The sequence below is a fragment of the Sturnus vulgaris genome, chromosome 20, assembly GCF_052056855.1.
Source record: "Sturnus vulgaris isolate bStuVul1 chromosome 20, bStuVul1.hap1, whole genome shotgun sequence".
In the NCBI taxonomy this organism is placed as follows: domain Eukaryota; kingdom Metazoa; phylum Chordata; class Aves; order Passeriformes; family Sturnidae; genus Sturnus; species Sturnus vulgaris.
In genome coordinates, this window is record NC_142262.1 from 10,733,303 (window position 1) to 10,751,370 (window position 18,068).

At 56.7% G+C, this 18,068-nt stretch overlaps 1 protein-coding gene across 1 annotated transcript; it reads right to left on the reverse strand.

Annotated features, from left to right (window-relative positions):
- Positions 1–454: 454 nt before the first annotated feature.
- RNF222 (ring finger protein 222) lies at positions 455–1,084 on the reverse strand. Its single transcript, XM_014886836.1, has one exon. It carries the CDS (start codon positions 1,082–1,084, stop codon positions 455–457), a length of 630 nt encoding a protein of 209 aa, XP_014742322.1.
- Positions 1,085–18,068: the final 16,984 nt, after the last annotated feature.

The following is an 18,068-nucleotide window of genomic DNA, read 5'->3' on the forward strand; positions in this document are numbered from 1 at the left end:
AGCTGGCTTACATCACAATGATCCCGATGTCCTGGGAGTTCAGGGACCTCCAGCAGCCCCCAGCCTGGCAGCCCTGACCCCTAGAGCCCCTGGCTGTGCCCAGTGCCACAGTCCCAGCCCAGCCAGAGCTGGGCAGCTCAGAGGGGCAGCACAGCCCCCCTCGGCCCCTGCAGGTGCTGTCACAGAGTGCAGGAGAATCCTCTCCACAGAGCCACGAGCAGCGTTTGGCTGCAGTATTTTAACCAAAAGAGACAGAAAATGTCACCAGTGATGCTGCAAGCCCCTGGAGATCTGCAGGAAGGTCTGAAAGTCCCTTTGGTCCCCAGCCAGATGAGAGAGCTTCACCCAAAGCTGCTCCTGGGCTTTCTCCAGGAGCTTCAGAGAGAGGCTCCAGCCCCTCCTGCTGTGTCCCAGCACCAGGGACACCACTCTGGTGTCCCAGCTGATCCCATCCCTACAAGTCCCTCCTGACCAGCAGTAGCCACGGGAGCACGGCCGCCAGCATGGCCAGAGTCAGGACGAGCATCACGGCCAGGGCCATGGGGGACTGGCAGCACTTCAGCCCCAGGGCAGGGCTGGATGACACCGAGCTGGCCGTGTCCTCCCTGCTCCCCCTGCCCGGGGAGCCGCAGTCCGTGGCCACCAGGGGCATGCCGTGGTCACTGATGACAAAGATGTGAGCTTCCCGTGCCAGCACCCCCGGCAGCCCCGGCGAGCACCGCTCCAGGCTCTGCACTGGCATCACGAAGTGACTGGGCACCACCAGCGTGTTGCTGGCCTCGCTTTTGGCCAGGTGGGACAAGGACGATGGCGACAGAGGCATCTCCAGCGCCCGGGGGCTGGTGCCCGGCCACAGAGCCCTCTTCTTGCTGAGGAAGGTGACGTAGCGGCACACGGGGCAGATGATGCTGCTCTGGACGTGCCCGTCCAGCTTGGCCGACAGCAGGCACTTCACCAGGCAGTCGTGACAGAAGGTGTGGCCGCAGCTGAGCCGCCGGTGCGTGGCCTCCAGGGGCTGGAACTTCTCGTAGCACACGGGGCACTCGGCTGGGGCACCCTCCTTGCTGGAGGAGGTCTCGGACATCCTTGCTGTGCTGACCACGGGAGCTCCTCGGCTGCCAGGGAGAGCACGAGGGGTTAATTAGGGTCTGGTGGCAGTGATTAGCACAGCCTATCTCTTCAGCTCTCCTCCTCCTCCTCGCTACTCTCTTGGCACTGCCCTTACCCCTGACAGGAGGAGGGGATGGGTTCCTGGCATGGTTAAAGCTCCCAATGCGGCCCCTGGGGCAAGGGACTGACGGTGGGAGGATCTCAGCTCCAGAGCCCTCCAGGGCAATAATCTCTGGCTGAAAAACCACAGGGGCAGAGGGCTGAGCCCCTGGACAGAGCCGTGCCTGCTGAATCCCTGGCACAGACTGTGTCATTCCAGGCACAGGTTGTGTCACGAGTGCCTCTGTGCTCAGCTGCAGCTGCTGCCAGCTGGAAATTCCCATCTCACCATGGAAGCTGCCAAGGACAGGGAGATGCTCCCATCCCAGAGACCCCCGAGGGGCTCAGGGGAGCTTGGAGCAGCCAGGCTGGTGGAGCAAGGAGGTGACAGCCAGAGAGGTCACATAGGCAGGGCAGGCAGAAAACACAGCAGGCTCCTTCCAGGCTGCTGGGAGATGGCCTGGGCTGGTGGGCAGGCCATGGTGGTATCCAGGCCATGGTGGTGGCCAGATCATGGTGGTGACCAGGCCATGGTGGTATCCAGACCATGGTGGTGACCAGGCCATGGTGGTGACCAGGCCATGGTGATGGGCAGGCCATGGTGGTGACCAGGCCATGGTGGTGTCCAGGCCATGGTGGTGTCCAGGCCATGGTGATGGGCAGGCCATGGTGGTGACCAGGCCATGGTGGTGTCCAGGCCATGGTGGTGTCCAGGCCATGGTGATGGGCAGGCCATGGTGGTGTCCAGGCCATGGTGGTGTCCAGGCCATGGCATCTCCAGGCTGTGTCCATGCTCAGGCTGGAGCTGGGTGCAGCAGGCCCATGTCAGGGTCAGTCAGAGAGGAGGGAAGGCAGAGCCAGCCCAGCCCAGCCATCCTCCAGCAGTGCCCCAGAGCAGGGCAGTGTGGGGAGCTCTGAGCCCCAGATGAGGCTGAAGCTCTGCCCTGCATCTCCCCGGACATGAAGGGAGAGGGCAGGGAAGAGCAGCGAGAGGGCAGAGAAGAGCAGCAAGAGGGCAGAGAAGGGAGAGGGCAGAGAAGAGCAGGGAGAGGGCAGATGTTCAGCTCAGCTCTCTCAGACCAGCTCAGGAACCAGCCTTTCATCAAAGCTGCAGGTTTTTCCAGACCTCGTGGCGTTTTCAGACCCCACCCAGCCTGCAGCCCTTTTCTCACGCGTGACTGTGCCAGGGACACCCTCCCAGCCCATCTGGAGGTTCTGCCATGCCCTGCCGGGCTGCCCCCTCCTCAGGGCTGTCACCCCTGCCCCGGCACGGCCACAAAGACACCACGAGCCGTCCCCTCCCCAGGCACAAGGACAGACCCAGGCTCCTGCCCTGCTTTAGGAGGGATCAGGGACTGCTGCTCCCCAAGGAGCCCCTCACCCTGTGCTCCCCCGTGCCCCAGAGCCCCCTTACCTGCTCTAGGGCCCCAGGGCAGCAGCCCCTCCATGCACGGCTGTCCCCAGCCCCGGGAGAGCACCGGGACAGCTCCGGGACGCCGGCACAGCTCCGGGACACCAGGAGCCGGCTGTGTCTGAGCAGGACGCGATGTGCAAAGGCAGGAACGGGACAGGGCAGGGACAGGGCGGGGACAGCTCCCGCGGAGTGAATGCGGAGGAACCCGTTCGGCCTTTAAAGGGCTCACATTGGCCCGCTTGGCCAGGGAGTGGGCGAGGAGCTGGCGTCAGGCGTCGGGGCTGGGACAGGAGCACAGGGACAGGAGCACAGGGACAGGAGGCGCAGGGACGGGAGGGACAGGGACAGGGACAAGGAGAGGTCCTGCCCTGAGCCGTGTCCCCAGGCTCGTCACTGGGGTCAGTCTAAGGAATCCGGCACTGAAGGGGTGTCGGGACCCTCCGGAACTGCAGGGCTGCATGAGCTGCACATCCTGCAGCAGGTTCTGCACCGGGTCTGGGCTCCTCCCCTCCACCCTTCACCCTGCCCTCGTCCTTCTCCCCTTCTCACCCCCCAGTCCCTCCCCCGAAGCCCTGCTGTCCCTGGCCCACCAGGGCCCCGGGTGAATGGTCCAGCAAAGCCCCTCGAGCAGCCATGGGGGGCTCTGCGTTGTGTCCCTGCCCTGGGATGTTCCCTGAGCCATGCTCCAGGTGCAGCAGGAGCTCCACGGGCTCAGGGCAGGCAGGAGCCCCATCCTTGGCCATTTCAGCACCTTCATGAGCCACCATTGGCCACGTGCAGGTGGAAACCCCCTCGGAGAAGGTTCCCTATCACCTCTCCTGTGTCCCAGAGAGCCACCTGTCCCTCAGCTGACTCTCGGGCAAGGAGCCAAGGGTCCTTCCCTGCAAAGCCTCGTACAAACTGCCAGGCAGGCTGGATCACTCCTGCCTCAATCCCAGCTCTTTCCAAGCCCCCCGTCACCCCAGACTGAAGGCTCAGCCCACATTTCATCTTGCAAGCGGCTCCACAGGGATCTGGATGCTGTTTGCCACACCCAGAGGAGGTTCTGGAGTGGGCACAGTGGCCTCAGGGCACTGCCCACAGGCCCTCCCTCACTGTGGCCATGCATTCACAGGACCTGGATTTGCCTGAATGGCCCAGCAGTCCTGGGGTCTTCATCAGAGAAAAGCTTCAGGAGAAACCTGGACATGCAGGACCCCACCTGCAGAGCTGCCCCAGCACAGGAAGGACCTGGAGCTGCTGGAGAGATGCAGAGGAGGCTCCAGGATGAGCAGAGGATGGAGCAGCTCTGCTGGGAGGAAAGGCTGGCACAGCTGGGATTGTTCACCTGGACAGGAGAAGCTTTGGGGTGAGCTCAGTGTGACCTTGCAGGACCTGAAGGAGCTGCAGGAAAGATGGAGAGAGACATTTGCCAAGGGATGGAGGGACAGGACACAGGGAATGGCTTCAGACTGACACAGGGCAGGGCTGGATGGGATATTGGGCAGGAATTGTTCCCTGGGAGGGTGGGCAGGCCCTGGCACAGGGTGCCCAGAGCAGCTGTGGCTGCCCCTGGATCCCTGGCAGTGCCCAAGGCCAGGTTGGACACTGGGGCTTGGAGCAGCCTGGGACAGTGGGAGGTGTCCCTGCCATGGCAGGGGTGGAAGGAGTTGATCTTTAAGGTCCCTCCCGACCCATCCCATGATACAGGGAGGTCCTGGCTGGGGGCAGGGAGCTCTGCAGGACATTCCCAGCTTCAGAAAAGTCCCCAGGGCTCAGTGGGACAGAAGGAAGAGGAGCTGACCCCTGGTACCAAAGCCCAGTGAGAAAGGGCCTGCAGTGCCTCTGTGGGCCGGGCAGGGCTCGGGCAGGGCTCAGGCGTGGGCAGCAGTATCAGTGAGCCGTGGGTGCAGAGCTTACAACACTGCGCTGGTTTCTGGACAGAGAAGTGTGGGTGCAGCCCCACCAGGGCACCCTGGTGCCCTCAGGGGTGCCCTCTGGAGCCCTGAATCCCTGTCCCTGAGCACATCACCAGCTTCCTCACCACTCAGGCTCAGGGGTCAGGCTGTGCCACTTGTTACCCCAGTTTTGTTGAGAGGATCAGAAAATGAAGGTGAAATCCTTCAGGGAGGTTGTGCCAGGGCTGGGGTTGCACCTTCCCTCCTGGGACACACATCCCCATCCCCTATTCCTTTCCTGGACACATATCCCCATCCCCATCCCCTATTCCCGGATGGGACACATATCCCCATCCCCTATACCTTCCTGGGATACACATCCCCATCCCCTATTCCTTTCCTGGTGTTGGGGGTTGAATGCTTCGCTTTTTCTTTCTGTGGAATTTCTCCCATTGTTATGCTAATTAATTGTGGCTACACCTTAAAACGACAGATAATGTTCTCTCGTAGGGGGGTGGCTGGAGGGGGAGGGGGGGGGGAACCGGAAAAGGAAAGGTGGGATAGGGGGGTCTGGAGCGGGGGACGATCTCTCGCTTGGCTCGTGGAGTGGGAAGACCACCTGGGCTCTGCTCTGGCATCTTCCCCTGTCATCCCAGCGCTGAGATCCACGCTCCCTGCCTTTGGACATCGCTCCGCGGCTCTCCCAGCTCACCCTACTACCTCTGGACACTCTGCTGAGCACCACGACCGACACCGTGAGGGGGGAGTCACTTTCCCCATCCTCTCTCTCCCCTGGGCCGCGGCCGCCATCACCCAGCCCTCTTCAACTGCGCGGGACCTGCCCTGCCCCCACAGCACCGGTAACAGCACAGGGAGACGGCCTGCGGCCAGAAGGGACTGGAGCGGAGCTAGACTGTTTCTGTTGCCAATTTTTATAGCTGTTGTTGTTTTTTCTGCTTTGTTAAATACCAGTAAAGAACTGTTATTCTCATCCCCATATCTCCTGCCTGAAGGTGTCTGAATTGGACCTAAAATAATTAAAAGGGAGGGGGATTGCACTCTGCATCGCAGGAAAAGGGGCTCCTGCCTTTCCTTAGACCATACCTGTCTTTCAAACCGAGACAGATTTTGGCGCCCGGAACGTGGGGCATTGCCTGAGGGCATTGAGAGAGGGGTAGAAAAGGGGATAACAGTTCTTAAATTACCCAAGCTTGTGGTAGGTTTCACCATGCTGTCCAGCTTACCCTGGATTGGCCTCCATGTGGTCACTGCTATATCTCTCCCATTTGCAAGCCCTTTTTTAAACATGAGTTTCATAACCAAAGTTACTGTGGCTATTATCCAGTTTATTATGTGGGTTGATCAGTTGAGAAATTCATGGATTTTTAATTTTCTCTGGAAGATGGCCACATGGATTCAGAGCTATCACACTCTAAGTGTGTGTTTCTGGGGCTACTTCAATAATGGTACTTACTGTGAGGAAGTGGCAGCAGGTGAAATTTTTTCTCAACCCATCACAGGGTTTTTGAAGTTCACCCCACCAGTCTTCAAGGGGTTCCAATCCACTTTAAATGCTAATGACATTATATTGTGGCTAGTGTTGCTTATATCCCTGTTAAACCTGTTCTATCTAACATTCAGAGATAAGGGGAGATTGACTTGGATAACAACCCTGATACCTACCCGAGGAAATAGTGATGTTACCCCAGAGCCTGATCCTGTCCCAGAGACTAGGGAGGTTACCCCAGAGCCTGATCTTGTCCCAGAGACTAGGGAGGTTACCCCAGAGCCTGATCCTATCCCAGAGACTAGGGATATTACCCCAGAGTTTGACCCTGCTCCACAGCCCACCTCGGAAAGGAACCACCCAGAATGGGTGGGGGTGCTAGCAAAGGAGATACGTGAGATGGGCCAGATGCTGAAGGAGTACCTCTCCCCAGCTGGTGAGAAACCCTCCCCCTGCCTTAAAGAGGGAGACTCTGGTGGTGCAGCAGTGGGACCCACAGATGTTACATCTGTCCAGGTTCCAGCTGAACTGCAAGGGCACTCACAGCCAGCAGCAGTTGCCCCTGTGGAAACTAGGAAGTCTAAGATGAAAACAAGGCACCTAGATAATAAGGGTCAGGAAGGGGGCCCCTCACAACCAGCAGGGGAGCCAGAAGTTGAGATCATCACCGAGTCCCTGTCATACGAGAGTCTCCGTAACCTGCGAAAAGACATTGTACGGCGGGGCCGTGAGGCTTTTACAACCTGGTTACTGCGGGTCTGGGACCTTATGGGTACAGGTGTGCAACTGGATGGTACTGAGGCAAGGAATTTGGGAGCCTTGACCCAGGACTCAGGTGTGGACCAGGTATTTGTAAGGGAGACAGGTCTCCTTTCCCTCTGGGAGCGACTTTTAATGAGTGTGAGAGAGAGATTTGTCCACAGGGAAAGAATGCAGGAGTACCACCAGAGAACACGTTGGAATACCCTTGAGGAAGGGATCCAAAAGCTGAGAGAAGTGGCAGTACTGGAGGTGCTCTTTGGGAGGGATGGACAGCATGACAATGACCCTGACAAGGTCAGGTGCACAGGGCAGATGTTGTGGAATCTGGCAAACCTGGGCCCATCTCAATATACCCCCTTTATTGCAATGATTGATGCTGATACCAACCAAGTGACAGTGGGTTCTGTTGCCAACAGGCTCAGGAATTATCAGAGTATGATGGCTGGCCCAGTGCAGGCTCATGTCTCTGCTGTGGCTAAGGACCTCAGAGAGGAGTTTAAGGAGGAGATGAAGGAGATAAGGGAAGAGGTGAGGAAGATCAGTGCAGCACCAGTGAGAGTCATGGACCCCAAAAGTAGAGCCCAACGCCCCCCAGCTAGGGAGAGAGGGTACACCCCACGTGCTGACCTGTGGTTTTTTCTACGTGACCACGGGGAAGACATGAGAAGGTGGGATGGGAAACCCACTTCCGTCCTGGCAGCACGGGTGCGCCAAATCAGGGAGGGGAACACCAACAGAGGGAACTCCACTAAAGTGAGGGTAGCCTCAGCCTCCCATGGAGGTGCAGGGTATTACAGAAGGGAGGATGATCTGTCAGATCCCCTTGAAGGAACCTCCAGTATGTATGCCCAGGAGAGAAATAATAACCAGGGCTAGAGGGGCCCTGCCTCTAGCCAGGGAGAGGCACGGGAAAACCGGATCTTTTGGACGGTGTGGATCCGATGGCCTGGCACATCAGAGCCACAGGAACACAGAGCATTGGTTGACACTGGTTCACAATGTACATTAATACCATCGGGACATGTCGGAAAGGAACCTGTTTCAATTGCTGGGGTTACAGGGGGATCTCAGGAATTGACTCTGCTGGAGGCTGAGGTGAGCCTGACTGGGAAAGAGTGGCAGAAACATCCAATTGTGACTGGCCCAGAGGCACCATGTATCCTAGGCATAGACTTCCTCAGGAATGGCTATTACAAAGACCCAAAGGGACTCAGGTGGGCTTTTGGAATAGCTGCTGTGGCAGCAGAGGGCATTAAGCAGTTGAACACCCTGCCTGGGCTATCAGAAAACCCATCTGCAGTGGGACTCCTCAGGGTGAAAGAGCAACAGGTGCCAATTGCTACCTCAACAGTGCACCGCCGGCAGTACGGGACAAATCGAGATGCCGTGATCCCCATCCACAAGATGATCCGTGAGCTGGAGAGCCAAGGGGTGGTCAGCAAAACCCACTCACCCTTCAACAGCCCCATCTGGCCTGTGCGTAAATCAGAAGGAGAATGGAGATTGACAGTGGACTATCGTGCACTGAATGAGGTGACTCCACCTCTGAGCGCTGCCGTGCCGGACATGCTGGAACTGCAGTACGAGCTGGAGTCCAAGGCAGCAAAGTGGTACGCCACCATTGACATCGCCAATGCATTCTTCTCCATTCCTCTGGCAGCAGAGTGCAGGCCTCAGTTCGCTTTCACCTGGAGGGGTGTGCAATACATGTGGAACCGACTGCCCCAGAGGTGGAAACACAGCCCCACCATCTGTCATGGGCTGATCCAGGCTACACTGGAGAAGGGTGGAGCTCCAGAACATCTGCAGTACATTGATGACATCATTGTGTGGGGGGATACGGCAATGGAAGTATTTCAGAAAGGAGAAAAGATCATTGAGATTCTGCTGGGAGCCGGCTTCGCCATTAAAAAGAGCAAAGTCAAAGGGCCTGCCCAAGAGATCCAGTTCCTGGGAGTAAAGTGGCAAGATGGACGGCGCCAGATCCCCAGTGAGGTCATCAATAAGATCACTGCAATGTCTCCACCAACCAGCAAGAAGGAAACACAAGCCTTCCTAGGTGCCATAGGCTTTTGGAGAATGCACATTCCTGAGTACAGCCAGATTGTGAGCCCTCTTTACCTGGTCACCCGCAAGAAGAATGATTTCCACTGGGGCCCTGAGCAGCAGCAAGCCTTTGCCCAGATCAAGCAGGAAATTGCTCATGCTGTAGCCCTTGGCCCAGTCAGGACGGGACCAGATGTGAAGAACGTGCTCTACTCTGCAGCCGGGAACCATGGTCTGTCCTGGAGCCTTTGGCAGAAGGTGCCTGGTGAGACGCGAGGCCGACCACTGGGGTTCTGGAGCCGAAGCTACAGAGGGTCCGAGGCCAACTACACTCCGACAGAGAGGGAGATCTTGGCCGCCTATGAAGGGGTCCAAGCAGCCTCAGAGGTGGTTGGCACAGAAACACAACTCCTCCTGGCACCCCGACTGCCAGTGCTGAGCTGGATGTTTAAAGGAAAGGTTCCCTCAACCCACCATGCCACTGACGCCACATGGAGTAAATGGATTGCCCTCATCACACAACGTGCCCGTATTGGAAACCCGAATCGCCCTGGGATTTTGGAGATTATTACCAACTGGCCAGAAGGGGAAGACTTTGGCCTTGCCGACGAAGAGGAACAGGAACAGGTGACCCGGGCCGAAGAAGCCCCACCGTATAACCAACTGCCAGCAGATGAAACATGCTATGCTCTTTTCACTGATGGTTCCTGCCGCATCGTGGGGATGAACCGGAAGTGGAAAGCAGCCGTATGGAGCCCCACACGACAGGTTGCACAAGCTACCGAAGGAGAAGGTGGATCGAGTCAACTTGCTGAACTCAAAGCTGTTCAGCTGGCCCTGGACATTGCTGAAAGAGAGAAGTGGCCAAAACTCTACCTTTACACTGATTCATGGATGGTAGCCAATGCTCTGTGGGGATGGCTGGAAAGGTGGAAAAAGGCTAACTGGCAACGTAGGGGAAAACCAATCTGGGCTGCCAATGAATGGAAAGACATTGCCACCCGGGTAGAGAAGTTGCCTGTGAAAGTCCGTCACGTAGATGCCCATGTCCCCAAGAGTCGGGCTAATGAGGAACACCGACACAATGAGCAGGTAGATCAGGCTGCACAGATAGAGGTGTCGCAGATAGATTTAGACTGGCAGCACAAGGGAGAGTTGTTCCTGGCTCGATGGGCCCATGATGCCTCAGGTCATCAGGGCAGAGATGCCACATATAAGTGGGCACGAGACCGAGGGGTGGATCTAACCATGGACAGTATTTCTCAAGTTATCCATGACTGTGAGACATGCGCTGCCATCAAGCAAGCCAAGCGGGTGAAGCCCCTCTGGTATGGGGGGCGATGGTCCAAATATAAGTATGGAGAGGCCTGGCAGATTGACTACATCACACTGCCTCAAACCCGCCAGGGCAAGCGCTATGTACTGACCATGGTGGAAGCCACCACTGGATGGTTGGAGACCTACCCTGTGCCTCATGCCACTGCTCGGAACACCATCCTGGGCCTGGAAAAACAAGTTCTTTGGAGGCATGGTACCCCTGAGAGAATTGAGTCAGACAATGGGACTCATTTCAAGAACAGCCTTATAAACACCTGGGCTAGAGAACACGGCATTGAGTGGGTGTACCATATCCCCTACCATGCACCAGCTGCAGGGAAAGTTGAACGGTGCAATGGCCTGCTTAAAACCACCTTGAAGGCACTGGGTGGGGGAACTTTCAAGAACTGGGAGATTAATCTACCAAAGGCCACCTGGTTAGTGAACACCCGAGGTTCCACTAACCGAGCAGGCCCTGCCCAATCTGAGCCCTTGGGAATATCAGATGGAGATAAGGTTCCAGTGGTACACATGAGAGGTATGCTAGGAAAAACTGTTTGGGTGAATCCTGCCTCCAGCAAAGACAATCCCATCCATGGAGTTGTATTCGCTCAAGGACCAGGTTGCACCTGGTGGGTGATGCAAAAGAATGGAGAGACCAGATGCATACCCCAAGGAGACCTTGTTTTAGGGTGAAATACCTATAGTACTGTGCCTATGTCTCTAACTGCATGTATGTATATATAATGTAACAGTTTAATTTGATATAGCATATTAGTATGGGAGAAATTCAGGGGTGGATAATGTTGGGGGTTGAATGCTTCGCTTTTCTTTCTGTGGAATTTCTCCCATTGTTATGCTAATTAATTGTGGCTACACCTTAAAACGACAGATAATGTTCTCTCGTAGGGGGGTGGCTGGAGGGGGAGGGGGGGGGGAACCGGAAAAGGAAAGGTGGGATAGGGGGGTCTGGAGCGGGGGACGATCTCTCGCTTGGCTCGTGGAGTGGGAAGACCACCTGGGCTCTGCTCTGGCATCTTCCCCTGTCATCCCAGCGCTGAGATCCACGCTCCCTGCCTTTGGACATCGCTCCGCGGCTCTCCCAGCTCACCCTACTACCTCCGGACACTCTGCTGAGCACCACGACCGACACCGTGAGGGGGGAGTAACTTTCCCCATCCTCTCTCTCCCCTGGGCCGCGGCCGCCATCACCCAGCCCTCTTCAACTGCGCGGGACCTGCCCTGCGCCCACAGCACCGGTAACAGCACAGGGAGACGGCCTGCGGCCAGAAGGGACTGGAGCGGAGCTAGACTGTTTCTGTTGCCAATTTTTATAGCTGTTGTTGTTTTTTCTGCTTTGTTAAATACCAGTAAAGAACTGTTATTCTCATCCCCATATCTCCTGCCTGAAGGTGTCTGAATTGGACCTAAAATAATTAAAAGGGAGGGGGATTGCACTCTGCATCGCAGGAAAAGGGGCTCCTGCCTTTCCTTAGACCATACCTGTCTTTCAAACCGAGACACCTGGACACACATCCCCATCCCCATCCCCTATTCCCTCCCAGGACATGCATCCCCATCCCCTGTTCCCTCCTAGAACACACATCCCCATCCCCTGTTCCCTCCTAGGACACACATCCCTATCCCCTATTCTCTCCCGGGACACGCATCCCCATCTCCTATTCCCTCCTGGGACAGCCATCCCCATCCCCTGTTCCCTCCTGGGGCATATATCCCCATGCCCTGCTCCCTCTCGAAGCTGCTGGAGGTGCCAGGCTGCTGGCACCCCCCCCAGATCTCCAGTGAATGCTCTGGGCCATCAAGAGCAGATTTGGGGCAGCCAAGCATCTCCCCAGCCCCAGTTTGCTCCCTGTTGGCACGAAGTGGGGTGGGAATTCCTGTTTGCCATACTTTGAATGCTCTCTGCAGTCACAAACTGTGAGCTCATGGCTCTATACATAGGCACTGGAAAAACGAGTCTGCCTCCCTTTGCTGCTTGGACCACGCCAAAATCAAAGGGATTTGGGCATATCATAGCCCTGGCTCTGTCAGCAGTTTCACTCTGTCCCAGGCCTGGCTCTCCTCACTGCCTTTGCCTCACTTCCAGCAGCAGAACATTTCCCGAGGGACAAGGCTGAGTCTGACAGTGCCTGAAGGATAAGAAACCAAGTTCAGGGGCAAAGCAAGTCCCTGAACCCTGCCTGTATTTTCTTTCCCTTGGTTTTAACAAGTCCAGCTCGTGGCCAGTGGTTCAGTCCCCTCAAACCAGGGCTCTAGGATCCTTTGATCCAAGCAGGAAAGTGGCTCCAGGCTCAGCTGCTGTCTCACAGATGAGACTTTCACTGTGCTCAGGTCAGTGGCTGCCAGTGACCAAAGGACATTTCTGACCCAGAGGAGGACACAGCCCTTGCTGAAGGGCTTGGGGTGGCCAAGGTCCCTTCCCTGCAACCCCAGCAGCATCAGGGAAGAGGTTTGCAGCCTTTGGCAAGGACAGGAGGATGCAGAGACAGCCCTGGAGTTCCACAGCAGCACCCAAACTTTCCCCTGGCTGGGTGTGGAGGAGGGACAATGAGTTATGTGAAAGTGTTTATTTTCAAAGCACATTTAAAGCCTCAAGATTGCTCCACGTCTGAGTCTGCTGCCAGGCAAAAAAAATCTCTACAGGTCTCAATATTTCCATGTCAAATCCACGCTGTAATTCCCTAGATCCTGAATGATGAACCAGGGACAATTCAGTGTCCCTGCAGTCAGCTGGATCCTGGGGAGAAAATCCTGGCTGGAATTTTGACGGCAGCTTTGCCATGCAGGCACAACCCCCAGCGTGGCAGGGGTGGGCTGGGTGAAGTCTGTGCCTTGGGCATGGTGGAAATGAGTGATTGCCAAAAGCTGCTGAGGGCTCCCCGTGCCCGTGTCCATGTTCTCCCCGCCCCGAGCCATGAGTGCTCCAGGGAAGGGTGGCTGTGGTGGGCTGGTGTCCCTGCCCAGTGATGCCTAGAGGAGCTGGAACAGAGGCTAGACTGAGTTAAGGGGAATAAAATGGGTATTTATTGAGGGGCCATCAAAGGCCACACCCTGGCAGTGCCAGTGCCACAGTCGTGGCCCTGCCTGGATGGCTCCGAGGTGGAAGCAGAACAGAGCTTGGGCACGAGATCTCACATTTTTATAGGTTTTAATCCATTTGCATACAGAAGTCAACTGTCCAATTGATAGCTCCAAATCATGAAGTTTCATCCTCCTTGCTTGCTTGCCCACCCTCCTCTTTTCACATTGTTTATGCTTAGGGCCTGAATTTTGAAGAGATTGTCCTGAGTCCCCAGCTGGAACAGGACTGTTTTGTCTTCACCAGGCTGTGAAAAGATCCTAGGCACCCCTTATATATAACTAAAAGCTGCGCACCCAAGCAGAACAGAAAAACTTAAAACTTAAAGCATCACCAGTGGTCCCAGAGTGTCCCAGGGCAGGGCAGGGCTGGTTGCAGGGGGGAAGGGAGGCTGCCCCTCCTCTCTCTCCTTCCCACCCTGGATCCATCACACCTCCTTTCCTCATCCCTCTGGGGGTGCCTGGTGCCTGCCCCATCCCTCCCTGCTCACACCCAGTCCCCCCAAACCCCCTCAGCTTTTTCCCTGGCCATGGTCAACCTGCAAACCTGAGGTTTTATAGGAGTTTATGCTCAACTCATTCTCCCCCCACTTCCCAGCCCCAGCTCAAACACAGCGAGTCCTTGGCATTGCTGGGAATGAGGTGAAGGCAGGAAAGAGTGAATCCGTGTTTGATCCCAGCCCAGGGAGATATTCCCAGCTGGGAAAGAAGCAAAATTCATTTTCTAGGGCTGCACTGTGCTGGTGGAGGGTCCAAGAGCCCTGGGCCCTGGGTTATATTCACTTCCATGCTGTCAAAATAAACTCAAACAGCTGGAAAAGTTGGACAACTTCAAGGGAATCCAAGTTTTTTTAAAAGAGCACAAGCTTATCCAAATCTTCCCCTACACTTGCTTTGCTTGAGTTAGAGTGGGAAAATCAGCGTTTTTTCCTTCTGGGGATGTCCATTCTGCTCCTCAGGCACATGGCAGGATGGAGCCCAACCACCTGGATCCCACTTTAGCCAAGGCAGCCCAAAATGCATAACGAGAGCTCCTGGTTCTGCTTCTTCTCGATTATTTCCTCGGTGCCCAGGAGATGGTGCTCTCCGATGTGCTTTGGCACCAGAAAAACAGTGCAGGGAGCACTGAAGGCAAGTCCAGGAGCACCAGCTGGGTGCTGCCCCTTCCCCACCGGGATCGATGGGATCTGCTCGTCCTCCTGCCATTCCGTGGGGTGAATGCTGGGTGTGACCCCAAACCCTGCTCAGTCAGAAGCTGCAGAGGGACCTGTGTGGTGCCAGAGCCCTGGCCTGCCCCTGCCTCCTGCTGCTGCCACCAAATCCCCTCGGGAATGACCCTCATTCCAATTCTGACACCGAATATCGGGGATTTTTCCCATCCCGCCCGTGCAGAGCCACACAGCCCCATGCTCCATGGGGCTCCCCCTGCCTGGGAGAGCATCTCCAGTCTCCAGGGGCTCCTTCCCCAGTTATCCCCCACCAAAGATGTGGGATATCACCACGGAGGTGCCTCGAGTGAGTCTGGGGGCATCCCAAGCACAGCCCCCGGAGAGGCTGAGCGGTTCTGTGAGCCCCCTGGATGTGGCAGTGGCACGATCTGGCACCGTGTCCCCCTCCCCTGGCCCAGGGCTGTCCCCCCACTATGCATTCCCCTGGCCATCCCATCCCATCCCTGTATCCCATCCCTGTATCCCATGCCATCCCTGTATCCCATGCCATCCCTGTATCCCATGCCATCCCTGTATCCCATCCCATCCCATCATCCCATGCCATCCCTCGGGATGCCGATTCCCAGCGGGATGGAGTGGCCGCAGTGGGAATCCCGTGTGCCTAATGGGGAAACAATGCGGCTCTGAGGGCCGCGGGCAGATGCTCGGGGACAAGAAGGGACAGTTCAGCAGCGGCAGCTGGGGCTGGCAGCTCCCCCTCCCTGCACAGTCCCGCGGGGCTCGGGCTGGGGGTCTGTGCTAACTCAGACTGAGAGCGCTGTGGATTGAATCAGCACGTGCAGATTGATCACCAGGATGCCTTGGCAAGAGCAAACAGAGCTCTGAAGATTACAAGAAGATTGGATCAAGTCTGGCTGACGGGAAAGAAGATTTAACTGAGTAGAAATATAAAGTTTGTCTGTGTAATGTTTAGCTAAATGATTGTAGTAAAAAATTACTAGCCTTCCTGAAAATGCTACATAAGCATATGTAGCTCACAGTAAAATTCGGATTCTGATCGCGAATCAGTAGTCCCTGTCTCTCTCTCAATCGTCGATAGGGGTCCTGCCCAGCCCCAAACCCTGCAGCCCCTTCCCAGGGCCGGGATGGGAAGCAGCAAATCCGACCCGGGAGGAACACAGCATCAAACCCCACCATCAAATCCAGCCAGATTGTCCCCTTGCTTGTCACCCTGTCCCGGTGCTCACCCAGCCCCTTTGGGGAGTCACACCAGCCTGATGTAAACCTGGCACTGTCCCTGTGAGCCTGCCAGGAGCCCTGTCACCCCAGGGATGTTGTGTCCCCGGTGTCCCCTGCTCAGAGGCGGTTGCCTGACCCTCTCCCACCATCCCTTCTGGCTGTCTTCTCACCAGACCCTCGAGCCTTATTCCAGGAGGGAAGGCATAGAAATCCCACAATTCCAAGAAAAAACCTACTGGAATTGGGGATTTGGAGCCTTTTACCCAATGAGATCTTCCCTGTGGTTTAGGCTGCCCGGTTGTGCCATGGTTGGGGTTTTTCCTTCCAGCCTGGCTCCTGCAGGGCTGGGATTGCAGAGGTGTTGCTGCCTTTAATGGGAACACGTGCAGGTCAGCTTCTCACTCTACAGCAGCTCTGGAGCAGCACAGAAAGAAAAGTCTCAGTAATACCAAATATTCAATTTGGGTTCATTTAATGATTTTTCCAGTCATTTGACAACATGGTGCTGTGAGTGGAGGGTTTGCAGGCAGAGCTGCTCCACCATCTCCAGGATCACTCAGCTGCCAAGCAGAACCCCAGGGGGGTTCTTGAGAGGAGGATGCTCAGCACAAAGTGCAGCTGCCCAGCCCCAGTGGCAGAAGGCAGGAGGGGTCTGTCCTGTGGGTCTGCTCTGCATTTTGGCTGCCTGCAGTCAAAATAAGGGAAGGATAACCCACTGGACATGAGGAAGAATTTCTACACTGAACGGGTGATCAGAGTGCTCAGGGAAGCGGTGGAATCAGCAGCCCCTGGAGGTGTCCAAGGAACACTCAGTGCTCTGGGCTGGTGACAAGGTGGGGCTTGGGCACAGCTTGGATTCGGTGGTCTTGGACAACCGTCCAAGACAGAGATTAGCAAGGAAATCCCTGCTTTTCTCCAAACACCAGTCCCAGTGGTCATTTCTCCCTCCCGAACCTTCACCAGTGCCTCTCCAAGGTAATTCCCAGGTGTACCTGCACCTCGAAGGGCCCCACGTCTGGATCCATGACTGATCCCAACCCATAACTGATCCCCCAGGGCCCCACACCCACCCTCTGCCCCATTTGTGTCCCCCTTGGGTCTCCCTGCACCAGGACAAAGCCACGCTGCCCGCAAATCCTCCCAGCACACACGGACTGTGGGACACCCCCAGCTCATTCCCACACCGGCTTCCCCCACCCCTGGGAGGGACCCCCTTGTGCTGGAATCCCAGTCTCTCCCCGGCCTTCCCGAGAGGGGTTTTTGGTGGGGAAGCCGGCGCGGCGGGTGCAGCAGGAGCCGCATTGTGCCGCTAATGCTGAGTGACTGCTCCTTTGTGCTGCCGGCAGCGCCCGGCCGCGTGGGAACAGCCCCGCACACAATGGGAGGCGGCCGGGGGTGACCTCAGAGCAAACATTGACTTAAACCCGCTGTTAACCAGGCAGGCACCCCGCACCCCTGGGAAACGCAGCCCCGGCCGGCGCCGAGCCTTTGTCACCAGCGGTGGGACAGAGCCCGCTCGGAAAGGTGGCTTTGAGGGAGCTGCTGGCATCCGTGCCTGGTCCTGGGAAAAAAAACCACAAAGAGCACAGGTTGGGGTTTAAAGGATCCCGCTGAAGAGAAAAGAAGCCAGGAGTGTGCTGCTCTGTGGATCAGTGGGAATTAATTTAGGATTGAATAGACACAGCCTGGGCTTTTCTATAAAGGAGAATCCCTCGTTCACAGAGTTCATTTCTCAAGACAGGATCTGTGTTCTGGTTATAGAATGGCTGCAGATCCACGCACATCCAGCATGGAGCATTATCCAGCAGAGCGAGGTACCCCGAACCTCCTGGTGTGGAGCAGGGCTGACCCCTGCATCCCACGGGCAAATAGCCAGAGGTGCAGACAGATCTGCAGAGAGAGCCCTCTCACTCCCACAGCTCCCCAATGACACCTCAGCTTGGCTCATACCCTTGCAGGGACACTTCTGTCCCCTCGGAGGAGCTGCTCTGTCACTGAAGAGTGAGGTAAAAGCTGCACCAAGACCCCGTGGGATACACGATGCAAACAGTGCATGGCATTTTCTTATGGCTTCTGAAGTGCAGTGGGAAAACCAGACACTCAGCCTGCTCCAGGCTGCAGTGCTGGGCACCCAGCCTGCTCCAGGCTGCAGTGCTGGACACCCAGCCTGCTCCAGGCTGCAGTGCTGGACACCCAGCCTGCTCCAGGCTGCAGTGCTGGGCACCCAGCCTGCTCCAGGCTGCAGTGCTGGGCACCCAGCCTGCTCCAGGCTGCAGTGCTGGATGCCCAGCTTGCCACAGAGCACAGGGATGGGTGCCCAGCCTGCCCCAGAGCTCAGCACCACCAGCTCTGGCTCTTCCCAACTGGGAGCAGCTCAGGGCTGGTTCCTGGGAAAGGAGATATTTTCCCAGATACCCTCCAGGTTCTGC

Excerpts from the sequence above, each read along its gene's own strand:
- RNF222 (XM_014886836.1), bottom strand. The coding sequence starts at position 1,084 with ATGTCCGAGACCTCCTCCAGCAAGGAGGGTGCCCCAGCCGAGTGCCCC.